Raw genomic sequence first — 20,031 nt, forward strand, 5'->3', positions numbered from 1 at the left:
GACGTCTCGTTGACCGCTTACAATCCCACTGTAAACGGTTTAACCGAGACATTCAACAAGACCATCATCAAGATCTTGACGAAGCTTGTAAGAACCAACAAACGAGATTGGGATGACAAACTTGGTGAGGCTCTCTGGATCTATCGTACTACAGTTCGCACACCTACCAGAGCAACACTATATTGTTTAGTATATGGGTGCGAGGCCGTCCTTCTCTTGAAAATTCAGATTCCATCCCATCCATTGGCAATCAGCCTTTATAGAACTGAAACTATAATGTGTGAGTTTACTGGTGATGACAAAAGCCATTATACTTAAAGTTATTTAAACATGAAAACCTAAGTGCTACCAACCGACTTTCTTAAGATTGTTGGATTCGCAACACAATCAGTGCCAATCATCATCATAAACTTTTAAGGGTAATCTATCTTGTTATTTAAATAAGTTAAACTATAGATCATTGTATACTGGAACAAGGCAAAATAAAAGTTTTTCCTATCAACTCCTACTTTAAGGTGATTACCATTGCGTTGGGATTAGGATTATATAATGTACAATAGGCCAAGTGAAAGTATGAGAAAAAAAAAGTAGCTATCTTAATTGGTGTTAGGTGGTAAAACAAAGGGTTGATTGCGGATGGAGCCCTTCACTATCGCCCAGTTGCCGATTGACCCCATACAGTTCTCTTGTTGAATCTTTAACCTCAAGATCTATTTATCAAAAATTATAATAAATAATAATAATAATACTCTGATGGTTAAAAAAAAGTGGGGAAAAAATTCACTCAAGGGGTCCATCTGCAATAATAAAACTACGTGGGCGTGTATCTGAAATTGGGCAATATTAGAGGGGGTCTATCCACAGTTAACTCGAAGACAAATTAGGGTAACTCAACCAGGGAGTTGTCTACTTCAAGGCTCCTGTACCCCCTCTCACGTTTTACACTCGTAGCATTGAATGTTGCCGATGGAGGATATAGGGATAATGTAAATGCATGTAAATTCTCATATAAATTCAGTTTTCTTCAGACAGCAATATCACTTGAGGCTCAATATGCAGAAAATTGATTCTTCTGTCGATTTGCACGATAACAAGATAGATAGTTGCAGCTCTATACTCGCAATAATTTCAGACACAACAGCTTATTCATGATTTAACTCAGTATCCTCCGTGACTGAGAACTGTGCATGGTCTACTTAGGATTAGCCTCATGACCGGTGAACCCTGTATGAGTACAAGCAAGAAAATCCCAAACAGCAAGAACCACAACTTTTAAACCAAGTTCAACTATTGCTTCGGAGAGAAGAAAAATTTCGCTCACCTTCTTTATTAAACGATTAACTTTCTAAGTAATAATAAAACTCTTATATGATGCATGTCACATAATAAACCCAAATCCAATGTAATCATTTACAACTTGGACTGAACTATAAAATTATGTACAAGATGTGAAGAAAAAAACATAATAAGCAGTAAAAAAGAGGATGATGTGTCCGTATCCACAATGAGATGGCTATCCCCGACCCACAATGAGATGGCTATCCCCGACCGACCGAAACAGTCTCATCTTTTTCTTCCCCCAAATGAAACAAAATCTAATACTATACAACGTAGTATATAAAGCATACTGACTTGCATGGTGAAAATGACACATCTCAAAATTTGCTATAACTATGGACCGAGCAGTTTTTTCCATCGAGCATAGCCTAGGACAAGCAGGAAGATAAAGAAACAGCCTATGGAAGTGCCTGCAACAAAGGACCAAAATAGGTTCTCCTTGTTATATAACTCGCACGGGATGTTCATGGCAAATGCCCCTACTATCAACGTGTTTATAGCTATTGCAAAGGATGCAATAGTCAAAATAAGCTGCAGCTGAATGAGCTCGTTTCGCTGGTTGTCAAGCTGAATGTTGACATAATCTTCTGTGTCATCGATATATTCACGCACCTGGTGGCCAAGGGAAAAAGAAAACAAAAAAAAAATAGCATCAACTGAATTGAGCTTGTTACCACAAATCAGGGAGTGTTCAAGAAAATAAAGATTAATTTCTTTTCAGGGATAAAATGAGATGTTTTCCAAGAAGGTTTGAACTGTCAATACACCCATGTGGGTCGTTATTTTTGAAATTACCACCCCTCTAATTTTATTTTTAAAGATAGACCCCCTAAGTAAATTCTTTTTAACTCTTTTACCCTAACGTCTGTTTGTCAAAAAAGAAATTTATCTTTCTCTGATGATAAAAGAGTCAAAATTCTTCATTCAGGGGGTAAAACTATAGTAGCGTCTATCCGCAATTAGTCCTTTCAGAATGAACAGCAGTACATTTGCCTAAAATCCACAACCGCCAAAAAGCATCCTTGATATACCATGCACAGAAGACTGTATATAAACAGAAAGATTCATATGTAAGGTGGGCTCAAACAAGAATAACCAATCTCCAGGTACTTATAGATGTCCCAAGGGGTGACCAAATTACTAAAGATAAATGCTGCTAAGACTGCAGTGACGACTTACTAATGCATATTGTACATGACTTAATATAAAAGTCATACACTGATACACAGAGGTTCAATATCTATACTGCTTCATAAATAGTCCCTCGTCTTTTGTGCGTGTTTATACAGCATATGGCTTGTACATAGTAAATACTATACACAACCTTCAAAGTTAGTCTCTTCAAAATCTGGCATGGGCACAATTTTTTCATCACTAAATCCAACAAGGATCCAGAAGCGCAGGTCAAATATGTCTGAAATATATTGGACACAATTTTCACTTTGAAATGCTTGTGCTCCCTATTAGCCCGTCTACAATGTGAAAATGACCCGCTGTTTTAATTTTAGTACACTTAGCTATGCTAAATGGTCTCCTTTTTTTCCACGTTTAAGCAGCACATGGATTGTAGGTAAACTACATGCAACCTTCAGATGTTTTTTTCTTTATTCAAAGCTGGTGCCACTCAAATCTCAACACATAATTTCGTAATTTCTAAATCCTAGATGGCTCCAGATACTTTAGGCATCATTAAATGCCAAAGTCCGGTAATCTGTTGGGTGCAAGATTCACTTTAAATGTATATAGTACCTTTGGTAACCCGTCCACAAGGTGATGATGGCTCAGTGCTTAGATTTTGCTAACATAAGCATCCACTTTACTTCGCGGATCTCCTTGTGCATTAAACTGGCCCACAGTTTAGATTTTGCTAAAACAGTATATTTATGTTAAATGGTCTCTTTATGCATTTTTAAGCAACACATGGCATGTACGCTACATGCAAACTTCAAAACTTTTGTGCTGACACGGCTCAATACACAACTTCTAGGATCCTGAATCCAACATGGCTCCAAAATCGTTAATAACCCGCATCTAAGGATTCAGTTTTACATGTCTTTGCTTTATAATAACCCGCATACAAGCTGATGATAGCTCACTTTTTAGATTTTACTAAAATAATATTCACTTAAATTATATTAGATGGTTTTTATGTGAATGTACGCAGTAAGTAGTCTACACAGCCTTGAGAGCCTTTTGTTTAAGCTGACATGGATTTAACACAGAATCTATTGATTTTCTGCATCCGACATGGTCTTTCAACGAGGGTCATGCCAGAATCATTAATCGAAAAATGTAGGACACGGGATTAGGACACAGGATTAACTCTGAAATATCTGCGCTTCCTAGGAGGTTACCCTTCACAGCATGTAGGTAGAGCACCAACAGCAAATAAGAAAAAGCTTGCGCCCGTATAGAACAGATACGGTCAGAGTCACAACGCTCCGTCTTATAGTAATTTCCTAAAGACAATTTACCTCAACAAAAGCCTACTCAATTACATTCCCTATAAAAGCACCACTGTGGAAACTCATTAAACAGTATATGATGATCACATGTAGAGAGAGCTAAATAGTTAATACACTGAACGAATAATTCACAACTCATAAAATTACAACATTAAAATTTTAATACACAAAATTCATATTCCAGGAAGTGAATTAAGATTGCAATTAACTGAAATCCAAATACATTATGTAGTGAATAAGAAGTCAAAATTTAGAATCAAGACCCTACAATAACTTATAAAAATTAAGAGAACGCAAAATGTATTGAACAAACTACAAAAATATCCAGCATATGAACCTTAGCCATCTAGTATCTTCTGAATATTCTGATGCTTAAGGATATATCTAAAACAAACACTGAAAAAATTTTAAGCATGCTTCACAGGTGCTACACTCAGTCACTCACTAAGCACTCCCTGTGGACTGCTAGACCAACAAACTTTTGGTCATCTAAAAATTTCATTACATAAGCTCACAGTAACCTACTAGGTTTGTTGTAATTATTTAAATTATATGCCCTTAAGTTATATAGCTGAAGTTTATGTGATGCATGTGGTACAAGCTACAGACAAAACATAAGCACCACTGTAGCTTCTCCCAATCATTCATCTCAGCCCACTGCAGCCAGCCAATAATTGATATGGAAGAAAATACCTCTCTTCATGAGAATTAGAGCATTCACCATAGCAAATAACTTTTCGTGATGCTTTGTTTACAGAATAGATAATTTGCCACAGTTAATTTGCCAATTTATCCCATATGAATCTGATCTTAACGGTGATTTTTTTTTTGGGTTTCTAACTTTGACATTGATTTTTTTGTAACATTAGCAGAAGAAACAATAACAAATTGGTAACTCAGCCTCCACTAAGGTAAGAGACATACCGACAATATCTTGTTCCGGGTCCCATCCAATTGCATGAAATAAGCCTCAAGAAGCATCTCCAAATCCTCCACATCATTATCATCAGAATAGATACTAGTAACAATACTTGCGCTCCCGTGGACATTAGAGCTAATTCTTGCCAAGTTAGGAGCAGGTACTATGGCATTTGAAGCTGCAGAAGCCATTAAAGCTTCCACCTGCTGATTCTGGATCTGTCTTCTTGATAGATATAAATGGGCCATATCTTCATTGTCATCTAATAAATGTTCAATCTCATCCCTAACCTGGTAAGGGAATGAGATTGCACCATCAGTATGACTCGTGGTTTTAAAGTTTAGGCACGTAATCAAGAGAATGCATACTAGAGAGCTATAGCACCACATATAAACTCGCCAAAAATAAAAAGAAGTTCAAATATTAGACAGCTATACAGTGTATAAAAGAACAACTGATCGCAGGTAATGTTAATGCAAGTATTCATAAACATATACAGACAGTAACCACTCAGTGTCATCCTGGGGAATATAGTGTATTTTAGGGTTATGAGAAACCTACAGAATCAATTAAATTGTAGGTATTAGAAATACATCCATTACAAAGAACACAGATCTATCAATAGCTATTAAAGCGACAAATCTTCTCCAACTTATTTAAACCCTTAATAGAAAGTGTGTTGGTCTTGGAGATACTACAACTCCAAGCACCAAAAAAGTTCTTCATTGTGTTTCTAAGAGAGGTCATCAATGTAAAACAAACCTCGTCAGCCTTCACTTAATTATACAGCTTTTCTGGGCATAATATCTAAGAGCAATAGTTATTGATACTCTTCAAGACTAATAAACAAATTTTGAAAAAAATTGAGCAATGATTGTCAAGGTATTTTAAGAAAAAAGAAGTACCATATGGTGGTAAGGGATCTTTCCCATTTCTCAAGTGCCATCATTTAAAATACATCTGTTTGATCAGTGCGCAACTTCTTTTGGCATAATACTTTTAGCAACTGAGAACAGCTATCAACACACTTTAAGAAACAGACACAACTTCTATAAAGAGGTTGAACATTCATGTTCTCTGTATTTTATAAGTGAAAAAGGAGACTGGGATACTTTTTAAGAAAACTTAACCCAACGCCATAGAGGATGATAGGCCCACCTCAATAAAAAACTCTCTTAGATATCAGATATCAAACATAACACTATAAAGAAAGACATGACCACCTCAATTAAAACTTTTTAAAAAAACTCTCCTGAATAGATATCAGATATCATATGGTGAAGGACATTCACTCACCTGTAATTCATCTTCTCCCAGAAATGATCTTATTTCTTCACAGTTTTCTTTGATTACAAGAACCTCCTCAATAACCATTAGCAAGAATATTTAATCTAACAATATGGACTTTGACATTTTTATGCATGATTAAAATCACCGGCGCATAAAAATCATGTCCAGTCATTCTCATATTAATGGCATAATAGAAGGTCAACCAGTATTTTACTTCCACTGGGATAAGGTTATGAGCAATCATTGCTCAATAAACGCTTATGCTCTGAGAGATAATGTGGTGTTCCAGTCCACCACATCTAGATCATCCTAGATACTTAAGACCAACAGACACTACAATATGTGCTACCACAACGTTTGGAATATACTATGATGCTTACAGTAAAACCTAGCACCTCTTGGCTCTTTATCATCTTCAGACCTTCTATACCAATTCAGGAGCAAAGGCTCTAGAAACAGAAAAGAGTGGCATACTTTCAGAACAGATGATAATAGTGTCTTGTGGGATATATGTAGAAGAGTTTTTCATTAGCATAAGAAGAATACTAGTATATACCCCGTGCAAAGCACAGCAGCTAATTTTTTCTATCATTGTATTTTAAATTTGCGTCTCCCTAAGTTTTAATACATTTGATTTGATTATTGTATATTTAAAATTAAAAATCATAAAGCATATTAAAATATATGTTACCAAAAATATTGTCATCTGATGCTTACACATTCTTGCTCTAAAGAATATAAAGTCAACTCTAAATTTCCTAGTTTAAGAATATAAAATTTAATATATTACTAAATTAGCCGAATATCTCTTTCCAAAGTTTTGTCAATGGCAAAATTTTGCAGCCAATTACTATTCAAGAGTTCAATTTATTTTGTATCTCGAGGGAGGGTTGTTTTGGAAAAATAAAGTAGCTTAAATTGGTCTTGCTATTATCAATTTCTTCATCTTCCATTTTTCTTCTTGTTCTACAAAAAAAATAAGTCTTTATATTTACAAATTCTCTTTTAAGTTGAAATTCTTATGCAATTTATTAATAGTTATTTGTGAACTTGTCCCTTTCGTTCATCGTTATTGTCCACATTTTTTTAATATAATACAGTTTAGAAGGTTAAAATGAGTATGTGAATAAAATGAGTAGTATGTGAATTAAAATATTGACGGCTACTGGTGTAGTGACATGAATACATTACATACATGTCTCTTCAGATGAGGATAAAATTAGTAGTATGTGAAGTACACGTTCGTCTACATTGATGATTATTCAGATTAATTTAAGGTTTACGTCCAGGAATAATTAAAAGCAGTATATAATGGTTAGGGGTGGAAACGAACCAAATATTTAATAAACAATTCAATTGATATTCGTCCAGATATTCGGTCATATTCGATCCGACGGTTCATTTAATACTAAATGAATATTTTTTAGTATTCGACGTATAAACAAATAAAATTTAACTAAAGGTATATTCGATTCGGCTGATTATTAACTATTCGATAACCTTTTTATGTTAATCCTATTAATTAAACTTGCTGCAAATATTATCCATCAAATTTTTATTACAACTTCTAGCCCATATATAAATAGACTTAGGACCTAGGGTTTTCACCATCGTTTCCACTTTCTGCCTCCAAGTCCAACCGAGTACCTATTTCTCTCAACCGACACATCTCTCTTCCCCGCCGACACCGTCCACCCTCCCAGCGACAACGCCCTCCTCCTTCCCCCGCGACGACTCTCTCTTCCCTCTCCGAGGACCTGCGATCCTCTCTCTCCGATGCCCACCTCCCGCGATGACGCCGTCCTCCCTCCAAGCGACGACACCCATCGATAAAAGTTCCAACCTCGATTTCCCTTTTTGTATTTAGAAACAAAAATTGTTAATCCGAATGTTGTTAATCGAATAGTTACCGAACAGATATCGAATAGTTGATGAAAAACTTGATATCATAACAGATATCAAGTAAGAATCCAAGAACTTGAGCAGAATATCTATTTCTTCTTCATCCTTCTTCTATCTAATGGTTGGTTCTAATTTTTGTCAATTAATTTGGCCTTCTTTACACAGGGTAATTTCTATTCCTTGTGTTTGATTAAACGTAAAAACAATGGATTATTAAATTTTGTAAATATTTATGCAGTTGCTCTGTATGCATTGGAACAATGGATGAAAAGCTTAGAATGAGAAGAAATTTGAGGCAGTAGAGATCTTTCTTCTTAACTGCCGCTCAAATGGCTATAAAAGGTGTGAACTTTGTAAGAAAATTATCACAAGGAAAGAATTCCATGCATAAGTTAAAATAAAAGCTTAATCAGGTTAAATTTTATTTTGAGGAAAAAAATTACCCTTTAGTGATCAACGCTGGTAAGTTTTAAATTAGTGTATTTTAATTACTTTGTGTTGTTTCTGTGTCATAATATTAGGACATGGTTAATTTTTGAAAGACGTGTCTTAGAGTGAAAATACTTATATTAATTGACTTATCTTTATAGTCTTTACATGGATTCAGATTATGGCAAAATTGTTCTCAATTTTTAGATATCCTAATAAGCTATATACATACTCTAATACAAATGGTAATGGCATAATAGAAGGCCAACCAGTATTTTACTTCCACTGGGATAAGGTTATGAGCAATCATTGCTCAATAAACGCTTATGCTCTGAGATAATGTGGTGTTCCAGTCCACCACATCTAGATCATCCTAGATTACTTAAGACCAACAGACACTACAATATGTGCTACCACAACGTTTGGAATATACTATGATGCTTACAGTAAAACCTAGCACCTCTTGGCTATTTATCATCTTCAGACCTTCTATACCAATTCAGGAGCAAAGGCTCTAGAAACAGAAAACAGTGGCATACTTTCAGAACAGATGATAATAGTGTCTTGTGGGATATATGTAGAAGAGTTTTTCATTAGCATAAGAAGAATATATAGGAAAGTGGTTACAACAATTTATAGATATGAACATGAGCAACAAAAAAATGCCTACATACTCTACTGAGCGGGACAGTGACTGCTCTGATTCTCAAGAGTTATTGGATTCCACTAAGGAGTGACATTGAGATTCTATGTTTTCTTTCTTTACAGAGAAGCAAGGGTGCATGAGGTTTTGGAACACACGACTTCCTGATAAAAGAAACAACATTAGACATAATTTTACCATAACATATATTTCATAACGTCCATCACATTAAGGGAATTTATGATATGCTGACACGTCAAACATATCACACCAGGTATAGACATTCTAAATACCAAAATAATCATTGAAGTGGATATTGTTGAAGACAAGCTACCATGCCTATTTAAAATCTTTTGTGATAAACATCAAAAGAAACCTGTTAATAATAATCTGTATTAATATATAAGGAGTAAATTTAACTTCAGCGACTAGAAATATACTTACAACAATATAATAGAAGAATAGCATATATTAAAAGCGGCAAAACAATAACTTTGACTATACCTTCTGAACACGGGCAAGCAATCGAGTGAGATTGCTCTTCAAACTCCTCACTCTCTCAAGATTCTTCGTGCTTACATTCATAGCCAACTCATCCAATACAGGATATGCATCCTTCTCCAGGTCGGAGACGCTCGAATCCAAATAACTACACACAACTTCTAAAGCAAGCTCCAGCACCTGAAACTCAAAAGAAAGCTCAGTCTCATCCTCACCTCCTCCCTCGTTAACCCTAAACGGGCTCTTAAGCGGTATCTGCTGCCTGAGTTGATCCACAAAGGGCAAAACCTCGCGAGACAAAGGATCGAGAAGCAGAACTTCTTCGGCAGTGACTATCGCCTTTATAAACTCAAGATTGACGACCATAGCCTTCTCTCTCGCTGCAAATTTTTTAACCAAAAGACAACCAGTTACATCACGGAACCCTAAAAATTAAAAAAAATTAATATTTTTTTGTAAAAATTCTCACCGAGGATGTTGGAGGAGTGGGAAAAGATGGGGCCAAGGATTCTGAGATCTCTGGCGGGGATCGAGGCGAGGCGGATGATGGCGCTCTTGTCGCACTCCAGGATCTCTGATTGGCCGTTGCGATCGAAGCGCATCCAGAGTCGAGATCCAGACTTCTTCTTTGATCCTTTGATCGGAGCGGCCGCGGTTGATTCAGGGACCGGGATGACTCCGTTGCCGGCGGCGCGGCGGCGGGATTATAAGGGATTGGGACATCATGAGAGTAAGGATGCGCTTGGTGGATCGAGACTTCTTCGAGAAGAAGGAGAGCGTCTTCTTCACGTTTCGCTTCGCCATTGTTAACCTCAGTCTCCACCATCGATCGATGGGGGCAGAGATAAAGGGAGAGTATTAAAGGAGTTGGCTTTTCCTCCTCCTTTTTCTTATTCCCTCTTTCTTCCCTTCTCCCGTTTGCTCGACCGCTACTAGGACCAAACAACCTATTTATTTCGGGGTTTGTCGATATTGGTCATTTAAAATCTTGGGTGGTTTTTTTGAAATTTGTCCATCAATCATTGAAATTGCTTTAGATTCGGGAATCTTACATGTCTATTCCTCTCAATTGGAATAAGATTAATTTGAAACAACTCCTAAGAATTGATAAGAATTGAGGTATTCATAATAATTTCAATGATTTAACGAGCTACCTTTAAGATAACTTATAAGAATTTAAGGACCTATTAACAATTCCAAATGATTTGAAAGGCTAATTTAAAAAAAATTATTTGGAAGGTTTTCTGGTATGGATAATTGGTCCCTTATATTTGCAATTTTGATATAGATATGTTATAACTTATAACCCTTAAAATATTAAATATTAATCCTCATAACGGAGACTAATTCAAGACTAAGATAATCTCCGCCTCATCACGCCTGTCTTGATTGGTCAACATCTCACATAACCGAGTCAAAAGGCGGTGTCACTCGGCTAACCCCCCAACCGATTCCAGAAGAGACCCGACTCGGTCCATTGTTCGGCCGACATCTCGTGTAACCGTGTCAAAAGGTGGTGTTTCTCTGCCCTGGACCTAAGGAGTTGAAAGACGACAGTTACCTCGAACCCCACGTTAGCCGACTACTCTCGCATTAATTGCCCTGACAACATCATCATGGCTATAGCCCACATAGCTTTTATAATTCATCAAACTCAGTCAGCATCAAGCACCTACTGTTATTCCCATAATAAATGACCAGGTCACTCACCTCCTTCGGCAACCGACACGTAGCACATGTTTGCCGACTCAGCTGCCTAACTGGACTTGGCCCAATTTACCTTCTTGCTCCTCAGACCCACTATAGAAGGAGCAGCACCGCATGAGGCAACTCTCTAGTTTTTTCGACATAACTAAGAGATAGCTCTATATTTTCGTACTGAAGATCATATATTGTCTTGATCGTCGGAGGAATAATTGGAGAGCCCAACTCCGCCCTCTTACGAGTTCTTTCATGTGTAGGGAAAACAATAAGCCCTAGAACAATTCATCAGGAGGAGTTAGAGGACCTCAATCACTCCACAAATTCTTAGATAACCCCATGTTTGATAACTGGCATCAACAAAGAGTATGCAGCCAAAGATTTGAGGATGATCCTATATCTGAAGGCAGTCAAAGAACTTTTGACCAACTTCACTAACTTCAAGATCGCCCAAAGGCTCGAGGAAACAATCAACCACTAAGATCTGACCCATTCTCTTCTCCTTCTATTGGTCTTTTCTGAATTTAATTTATTTCTAGAGGTTTATCATTCGGCTGATTCTCTTGATTGAAAATGTTAAGATCAGCAGTCAAATTCCCAAAGGATAGCTTCATTTGACAGTTCTACAGTTTATGAGAGCATTAGAAGTGGCTAAGAGTCTTCCTAAGATGATAGGTATATATCCTTTGGGATTGGGATTTGGCTATGTTTCCAAGGCTACAAAATCCACTGAAAAATAAAATCCTCAACCTTAATTAGAACATCCTCTATCTCATCCATGGGGACTTTGACAGATCTGTCAGCTAATTGCAATGTACATATGGTTGGTTTCAATTCACCAACACATAGTTGTTGGTAGACTGAATAAGAAAACAAATTGACACTAGCTCCTAAGTCTAAAAACGCCTTATCAATGTAGGTATTTCTATTGACTCATGAAATGATGGGACAATCTGGATCCTTACGTTTCAAAGGTATGGGCTTTAAAGCATATCACTGATATTGGCAGCCAAAAAGACTTTCTTTGAAACAATTATTCTTCTCTTCTTAGTGCACAAATCTTTTTAAAAATTTTGCATAAGAAGGAATTTGTTCAATTACATCGAAGAGAGGAATGTTGACATTAATCTGCTTAAAAGTTTCTAGGATCTTCTCCTTTTAAGGGGAGTATTTCCTAAGCCTGAGTCTATATGGGAAGGGAGCAATTGGTTTAAACCTATCAAAATTAGGCTCATGTTCGGGTTCGGGTCTTGGTCATCGGGAAGGGGTGATTTCTAAATAGAGATATCAGAAGGAGAATGAATTTTTTTCTGGTTCAAGAGTTTGACTTGGAGGTGTTCTAACTTAATTATCGACCTGATTTTCTAACCGTAGTGAATGGATTGCATTCACTTGGGTTTCGTAGGATGAACTAGATTATGTTTCCTTAGGGTTGAACACTGGTTAACTCGAAAATATTCATTTCCCTCTTTCACTCATGACAGTAGCTAGTTGACCAAGTTGGGTTTCCAACCTAGCTATAGCTTGAGTGTTGGAATTAAATTTTTATTTGGTTGATTGTATACATGAATTCAAAGTGTTAGATGTTTGAGTCAACATATTTGTTGTTTTTGTAAAGGCCTTCATTATGGTTTCCAAACATTTTTTCAAAATATTGAGATGTTTATCATGATTCGAATTTGGAGGGATATGATTTACAGATTGATGATGAGGTGACTGATTTGGATATGGTAGATTTGATTGTTGAAAACTAGGTTGAGAACTAAAAGGAACTGTGTTTCCCCTAGAAAATTGTTGGTTTGAACGGGAGTGAAGTTTTGATTTTTAGAATAGTGTTCCTAATTCCATGCAAAGTTTGAGTAATTTCTCCAACCTAGATTGTAGGTTGGAGAAAATGGATCATTCATGGGACGTTGGAATGCAGCGTTAACCTCTCCTAGCGGTTGATTGTTTCCTATAGGTAATAAAAATTACCTTTATCCCTATCAGAGAAGTTCAAAACAAGACTGCTAAAACCTCATCCGAAAGAGCAAAAAGGGGAAAAACGCTGATATCTCTCAAACAGTAAGGAATTTAGCGAAATGGAGGTGGTAAACCCCCTTTGGAGGTTTGGTTGGCTCCGTCTCGTCGATATAGTCGATTTTCATATATAATTCGTCAAATTCCGACTTACGGTTTGAAAGTTATGACATATTCTTTGAAGCATGTTCAGTAGCTCGCCTAAAGGCAGAAGCTTGCCTGTAAAGGCTGTAGCTCGCCTGCAAGGAAGTCCGTCTAGAGGTATAGAGCTCGCCTAACCGCATTGAAGCTCACCTGAATGAGATTCGCCTGCACAGGTCACCTGCACAGCTTCACCTGCACAGCCTCGCCCGCACAGCTTCACCTGCACAGCCTCGCCTGCACATTGAACCAAGCTCGCATGTAAAGGCTAAAGTTCACATGTAAGGAAGTTCGTCTGCAAGGATAGAGCTCGCCTAACAGCATTGAAGCTCGCCTGAATGAGATTCGCCTGCATAGCTTCGTCTGCACAGCCTCGCCTGCACAGCCTCGCCTACACAGCTCGCCTACACTTTGAACCAAGCTCGCCTGAAAGCCTAGCTCGCCTGACAGCTCGAAGCTCGCATGTTTGGTCGACTTGAAGGTTTGAGCTTACCTGAAGACCAAGCTCGCCTGACAGCCTGCACCTCGCCTGCGTAGACTAAGCTCGCCTAACAACTTGAAACCCGCCAACATTGTCAACTGCCCACTTAGAGTATGGCAACAGTCACGTCAGTGGTCAAATCCCACGAATCAAGGGAGGAAGCATGTCGCTCCTCACCTAGCAAGAATAGGGCGGCTGACAGGACTCTCTAAGTGGTCACATTCCACAGCTAGGGCGGCTGGCTCCCTCACCCCTACTAGTGGTCAAATCCCACAAAGCAAGGGGTGACCCATGCCATCCCTTGCCTATTTAAAGCCACTTCCAGCCAACGTGAAAGAGGTGGATTAGCTGATGCTCGCTTGGCTGGCTAATCTTCCAAAGATTGAACCTGGGCTCATTTGCTAAAGGCTCCCTCATTTGAAGAGACTCATCTGAACTCTCAGACTTGAGGCTCTTAGGCTCTTTACAAGCTCTTGCATGATAGCTCTCTCCAAGCGGTCATCCGACAAGCACAAAGCCCCCACCCCAAACGACGCCCCCCGTTATGGCCTCGGGTATAGTCAAACTTGATATGCACAAGCTTCTACTGCGTACGAAGCTTGCCCGCAACTTCGATCGGATCGTCCAAGGGAAGCAGACTCGGTGCGAGAACCGAGCGAGGCGTCCTATCGCTATCAAAAGTCTCCACGTTAAACAAGGAGGGTCTTCCCTCCACTTCTGTTGTAATTTCGATTCATTAGTTTGTAATAAGCTTTTCTTATAAATACAAACGATACCTCTATTTCGGGAGATCAAAATTTACACCTACATTTCCTAAGAGAGGACATTCCTCTAAAACATGGGATGGAGAAAGTCAGTTGTGATAATCTGAGGCAGAAACTTGATTGATTTGAGTTGGGGCTCATTCTTTGATTTCTAGAGCTTCTAATCTACACATGATTGTAGTCATCCTTGCTTCAGAGGCAATGTTTATCCCTAGGGACAGACCACTGGATTTGGATTAGAGAACTAATGAAACTCTATCATCACAGTGTTCTCATTACATGGTTTTCTAGGATAAACTCTTTAAAAATTTCCAAGCTTCATCAACATTTTTTTTCATAAAATCCCCTTGACACATTGATTCTAAAGAAGTTTTTGAAGAATAATCCAATCCTTCATGGATGATTTGGCATAATCGCTATTTCTCAAGACCATGGTGAGGACATTGGATAAGGAGATCCTTAAATATGTCAAAATACTTCCAGAATGGCTCACCCGGAACAATCTTAAAATTTTGAATACTAGTTTTAAGCTTAACTGTTTTGTGGATAGGGAATTTTTTAGAAAAACAGTAACAAATTTATCTCAAGTTAAGATAGAGTTTGTGGGTAAGCTATACAGTCATTTCTTGGCTTTGTCCTTAAGAGAAGATAGAATAAATCAAAGCTTGATCACATCCTTAGATAATTCCTTAATCTTAATCATAAGACAAACTTCCTCAAACTTGAAGATAAGAATTCACCTTCATCTGCATCGGCAATACCCCCAAGGCCTTAAAAACACAACGGAGGAAAAGGATGTAGGGGCAGGCATAAACCATATTCCAAATGCCTCACATACACTAGAGCCTGACTTGCATTGTGATTAAAAATCGCCTGTGACTTCGCTAGCGTAGTCAATATGAAAGCTCGAGGAATGATGAACTTCTTGTATAGCGCCCTAAGCTGTGACAGGGTCACCTTGGAGTGAAATTCCTCTAATTGGCCTTGTCAAACTCTAATAGCAAAAGCCGCCGTCAGAACTGTTTCAAAGATTGCCGGAGAAGATGAATGATTGGAATTTTTCCTCGATTAAGATTCAGAAATCTTCAAAAGCAATAACCTTTCACTTATTGCAATAACTATATATGTAGGCATAGAAATCAAAAACCATCAGATGCCTAACGGTTGACTCCTTGCCCAACCAACAGTGGAGATCAATCTCGGAGTTCGAAGTGGCCACTCCAGAATCGAGGCACCCCTTGCCTTAATTCTCCCACAACCATGCATGAAAGACAAAGCGATAGAAAAGAAAATGTTGGACCCTAGAGGGGGGGGGTGATTAGGGTCGTATGCTAATCTAATCCGATTAAATGCCAATTAAAACTAATTAATAAGTTATCCTAGCAAGTATGAAATACAACAAGAATATAAGCTAGGATAATCAATATGAACAATGAGATATATCCTATATGATAGAGATATATGCAAGGATATATAAACAACACAAGGGTAAATAATCTAAACAAGATAGTGGATGAAATAAATGAGTAATGCACAATTGGCGATATAAGATAAATGCAAAAACAAATACGCCAAAGACAAACTCAAACAAGCAATATGATCACGGAGTTCGGACCTTCCGTCCTACGTCTCCGCTCCCCACTCCCGGGGAGAAATCCACTATCACAACCGGATTTTCTACGTTCACCCGAATAACGTTTACAACCACACTATGTCGGTTTTCAACGCTCACTGAACAACGTTCACTCCTCACACTCGGTTTTCTAGTTCACCGAAAACTTCACAACACACTCGGTTTTCTAGCTCACCGAAAACCTTACAACACTCACAATGTAACAAATATAAATTTGTTTTCTGCAATAGATGAGAACTCAATTAAAGCATAACTCAAAGTTACAATCTCTCACCACCCAACTATACTATGTATGTAAATACTAAAAGCTTAATGTGGGTGTGTGTAACAATGAGTAATATAAAAACAAATCTAAACTTAATATAAAACTAGCTTTAATAGAAATGATAATTAACAAATAATTATAAGTAAAAGCTAGAGTTGAGTTTAGGAAAACTTCTCTAGATCAAGATGGAGAGATGGAGATTTAAGGCCCAAACAATAAGATAATCTCCTCCACTTGTGAAAGCTAAAACTGCTTTAAACCAAACCCTTAAACAAGCTTAAACAAGCTTAAACTCTTTTTAAAACCCTTGTTTAAAAACTTCTTAGCTTAGTTGAAAAAGAACAGCAATAGGGTATTTATACCCACTCTAAATCTCAGTCAAAAAATCCCAAGCCAAAAGACAAAAACAGCCTCAGCAAACAGCTTAGGAAAATAGCCGTTGAAGTCCAACGGATCTATTGTCGGTCGACCGGAAATTCTGTCGGTCGACCGATGGAGAGCAAAAACACGAAGAAATCTGACACATGAAAAACCTGATTTGCTGATTTTAAAACGCTGTTTAAAATATCAAATAAATTCCAAAAAATGTAAAACTTTGGGGAATGTTTGTATACATGATAATAAACATGCTACAACAACTAGTTATCAGAAAGGACCTCCCAAATAAAAAATATCATCATTTTACAAAATAGTCCAAAACATGAAAATATGAGATACTTGAATTTTGATGTTTTGACATAAACCAACTTTTGAAACTTTGTGAAATGTTTCTATAGACTTAGTAAAATATGTATAAACTGATATTAAAGTCTATAAACTAATAAAACAATATTTTCACAAAATTGCATATTCTATGCAATGTTTTTTAAAAACACAATAGAAAATATGAAATATATAATTTCATATATATAATCATAAAAACTCAAAACACATGTATGTATATATATATAACTATATATATATATACGAAGAAACCAATAAATGTGTGTGTATAGATATTGAGCTTAGAGTATATAACACACATAATATAAAATCTAAAACTATATTACCCAAGCAATCTTGATCTTCAATTAAGCTTGACTTGGTACACTTACGGATGAAGCTTGAACTTGATCTTTAACTTGAATTGTATAGGCTTCAACCCGACATTCCGCCAACCTCCTTTGGATATCATCGTTGAAGCGCAATTCCATCCATCCTCCAACTCGTTGTTTGTCTAGAATAAATACGAAAACACAAACACTAGACAAACAACATTAGTTGTAAATTGTTTGTAAATCATCATCAAAACAAGAAGGCCAACAGAAGAATTATACCCTATTGATAACATCGTCACATCAGAAAAGACTTTTTACTCACTCCTCATTAAATGCGCCTCAAGAATCAATAACCGACAACTATTTAATCTTCCACCAGTACTCGACTAGCCGAGTTCAAGTGGAAGGGGTCATCTATTATAGGCTAAAAAATCACCAAGTGCTAATCTCTATAGAGAAGCCGATACGTGTCTCACCCCTTGCCTAATCAGATGAATTGAGGTCGAGATGACTCAAACTACTCCTATGGCCAACCTTATGGGCTGATAACTTGTGTCGCCGAGTTAAAATGCAGTACTTGTTAGCCACCTCACCCGATTGACCTTACGAACAACCCGAACTTGACCTAATGTGTCAGCTGAAAACCTGCTTAGCTGAGTCAAAATGTAGTACTTGTCGACCACCTCACCCGATTGACCCTACGAGCAACTTGCACTCAATCTACAGTGTTAGCCGACAATTTGCGAGACTGACTAAAAAACGGTGTTTCTTAGCCCTTGAGCAAACAAATAGAGGGACGACAGTTACCTTGAACCACTTGCTAGCTGACTACTCTCGCAACTACTCTCACAAAATCATCATCATTTTATCCCCCACAATATTTATGACTCATCGAACTCAGTCAGCTCCAAGCACCTGCTATCATTTCCTTATTAAATGACTAGATGATTCACCTTCTTCCATAGTCAACACCTGGAAGGTATCTGCTGACTGAGCAGCCTGACCGAACTCCGTCGAAATTACCTTTATACCCCTTTGATTTACGATAAAAAGGAACTACATTGCATATATAACTTTTTCTGCTTTTTAGCAATTTTGAATAACTGCTGACATGGCATAAAAGTATACCTCTTGTCACTCCCTGCTTCCCAAAATACTCAGGAATCGGGACACGAACAAGCCCGCGACGTATTAGACTGAGGAAAAAATAAATATGTAGGCTGTCTCAAAATCACAATAGATAGTTGATCCCCCATCAAACACCGATAATAGAAGTTACAATCTGACGACTTCCAGAAGGCTATAATTTGAAGACTTTCATATAGATTAATGAATGTTATAATCTGACGACCTTCACAACAACCGATGAAAGCTCTAGTTCAACGGTCTTCATAATCAACATCGGGAGTTACAATCTGACAACTCTCGTATTTTCGAGCATCCAAGGTGAAGATCATTCAACAATGGTCTATACAACACTCTACAGAAGAAGCTACAAGTCAACTTACCCCTTCTAAACGTGGAAGTCATCTCCGCGTTCCAATTCGTGAAACGCAGGCGACCCCCGCGTTTTAATTCTTGAAACGCAGGTGACCCCCGCATTTTCAATCCTCAGCAAACCAAACGTGGGCGGCTCTCGTATTTTTCAACACCCAACGAGTACCCAACTCCGCGTCTCCATTCTAAAACACGGAGTTAGGGTCCTGAACGCCAACGTGAGCGTTTGACTCGTTCAAACACGAGTTGAACGGTTGTAGGAACCGTTTTCCATCCACGATTTGAGGGATTTCTGCCCCACTTAGGAGCGGATTAAGGGGGCGGTTACACCCTTCTCAACCCCATTATGGAGAGAATTAAGGGGGGCGGTTACACCCCTTAATTCCCTATAAATATGGGTAAAATCAATTGAGTTCGGGCTGGCTTTTTGGATCTGAGACTGGACAGTAAGGTTGGAACTTCTTGGCTCGGATTGACGCTGGAGCTTAGCAGCAAAGAGAGGATCTTTGGAGCATTCTCGGATCTGGAGATCGACCACCGGAGCTTCCTTCTGGCCTTGGCATATTAACCGATTTTCAGTTCAAATCAACTCTTTACAGAGTTCTTCTAAACTCGTTTAGAGTTCTAAAACTTGTCACGCAAGTTCTCCACAACGTCAAATCGTGAGGAGAGGACATCGTTCCAGTGAAGCAAAACGTCGGATCGTCAACGGAGAGCAAACTCGACGCGAGCATTCAAGGGAGGCATTCCATCGTCACCGTGAAGAACACAGAATTAAACAAAGGGGAGAATCAAATTCATTCTCCTCTCTTTTGTAATCAGAAAATCCAAATTGTAATTGATTTTGAGAGAATACAAGTCAATTTTCTTTCACTATCTTTTTACTACAAATTTTCCCACAAACAAAATACTAGACCATTTCTACTCAATCTAATAAGCTAAGCGTCAAACAATAAAGTGCGAAGTCACAGATCCCCGATCACAATTAGCAAGAGTATAATAAACA

General features: G+C 37.8%; 1 protein-coding gene across 1 annotated transcript; it reads right to left on the reverse strand.

Annotated features, from left to right (window-relative positions):
* Positions 1-1,342: 1,342 nt before the first annotated feature.
* LOC109827244 (putative magnesium transporter MRS2-G) lies at positions 1,343-10,418 on the reverse strand. The gene is made up of 4 exons (XM_020394214.1): positions 9,957-10,418; positions 9,491-9,867; positions 4,728-5,012; positions 1,343-1,950 (listed from the first exon to the last, which is right to left on the reverse strand). The coding sequence occupies exons 1-4, from the start codon at positions 10,087-10,089 to the stop codon at positions 1,672-1,674; spliced, it is 1,074 nt and encodes a 357-aa protein (XP_020249803.1). The 5' UTR covers positions 10,090-10,418; the 3' UTR covers positions 1,343-1,671.
* Between the last annotated feature and the right edge of the window lie 9,613 nt (positions 10,419-20,031).

This window comes from Asparagus officinalis, unplaced genomic scaffold (genome assembly GCF_001876935.1).
Source record: "Asparagus officinalis unplaced genomic scaffold, Aspof.V1 AsparagusV1_Un95, whole genome shotgun sequence".
In the NCBI taxonomy this organism is placed as follows: domain Eukaryota; kingdom Viridiplantae; phylum Streptophyta; class Magnoliopsida; order Asparagales; family Asparagaceae; genus Asparagus; species Asparagus officinalis.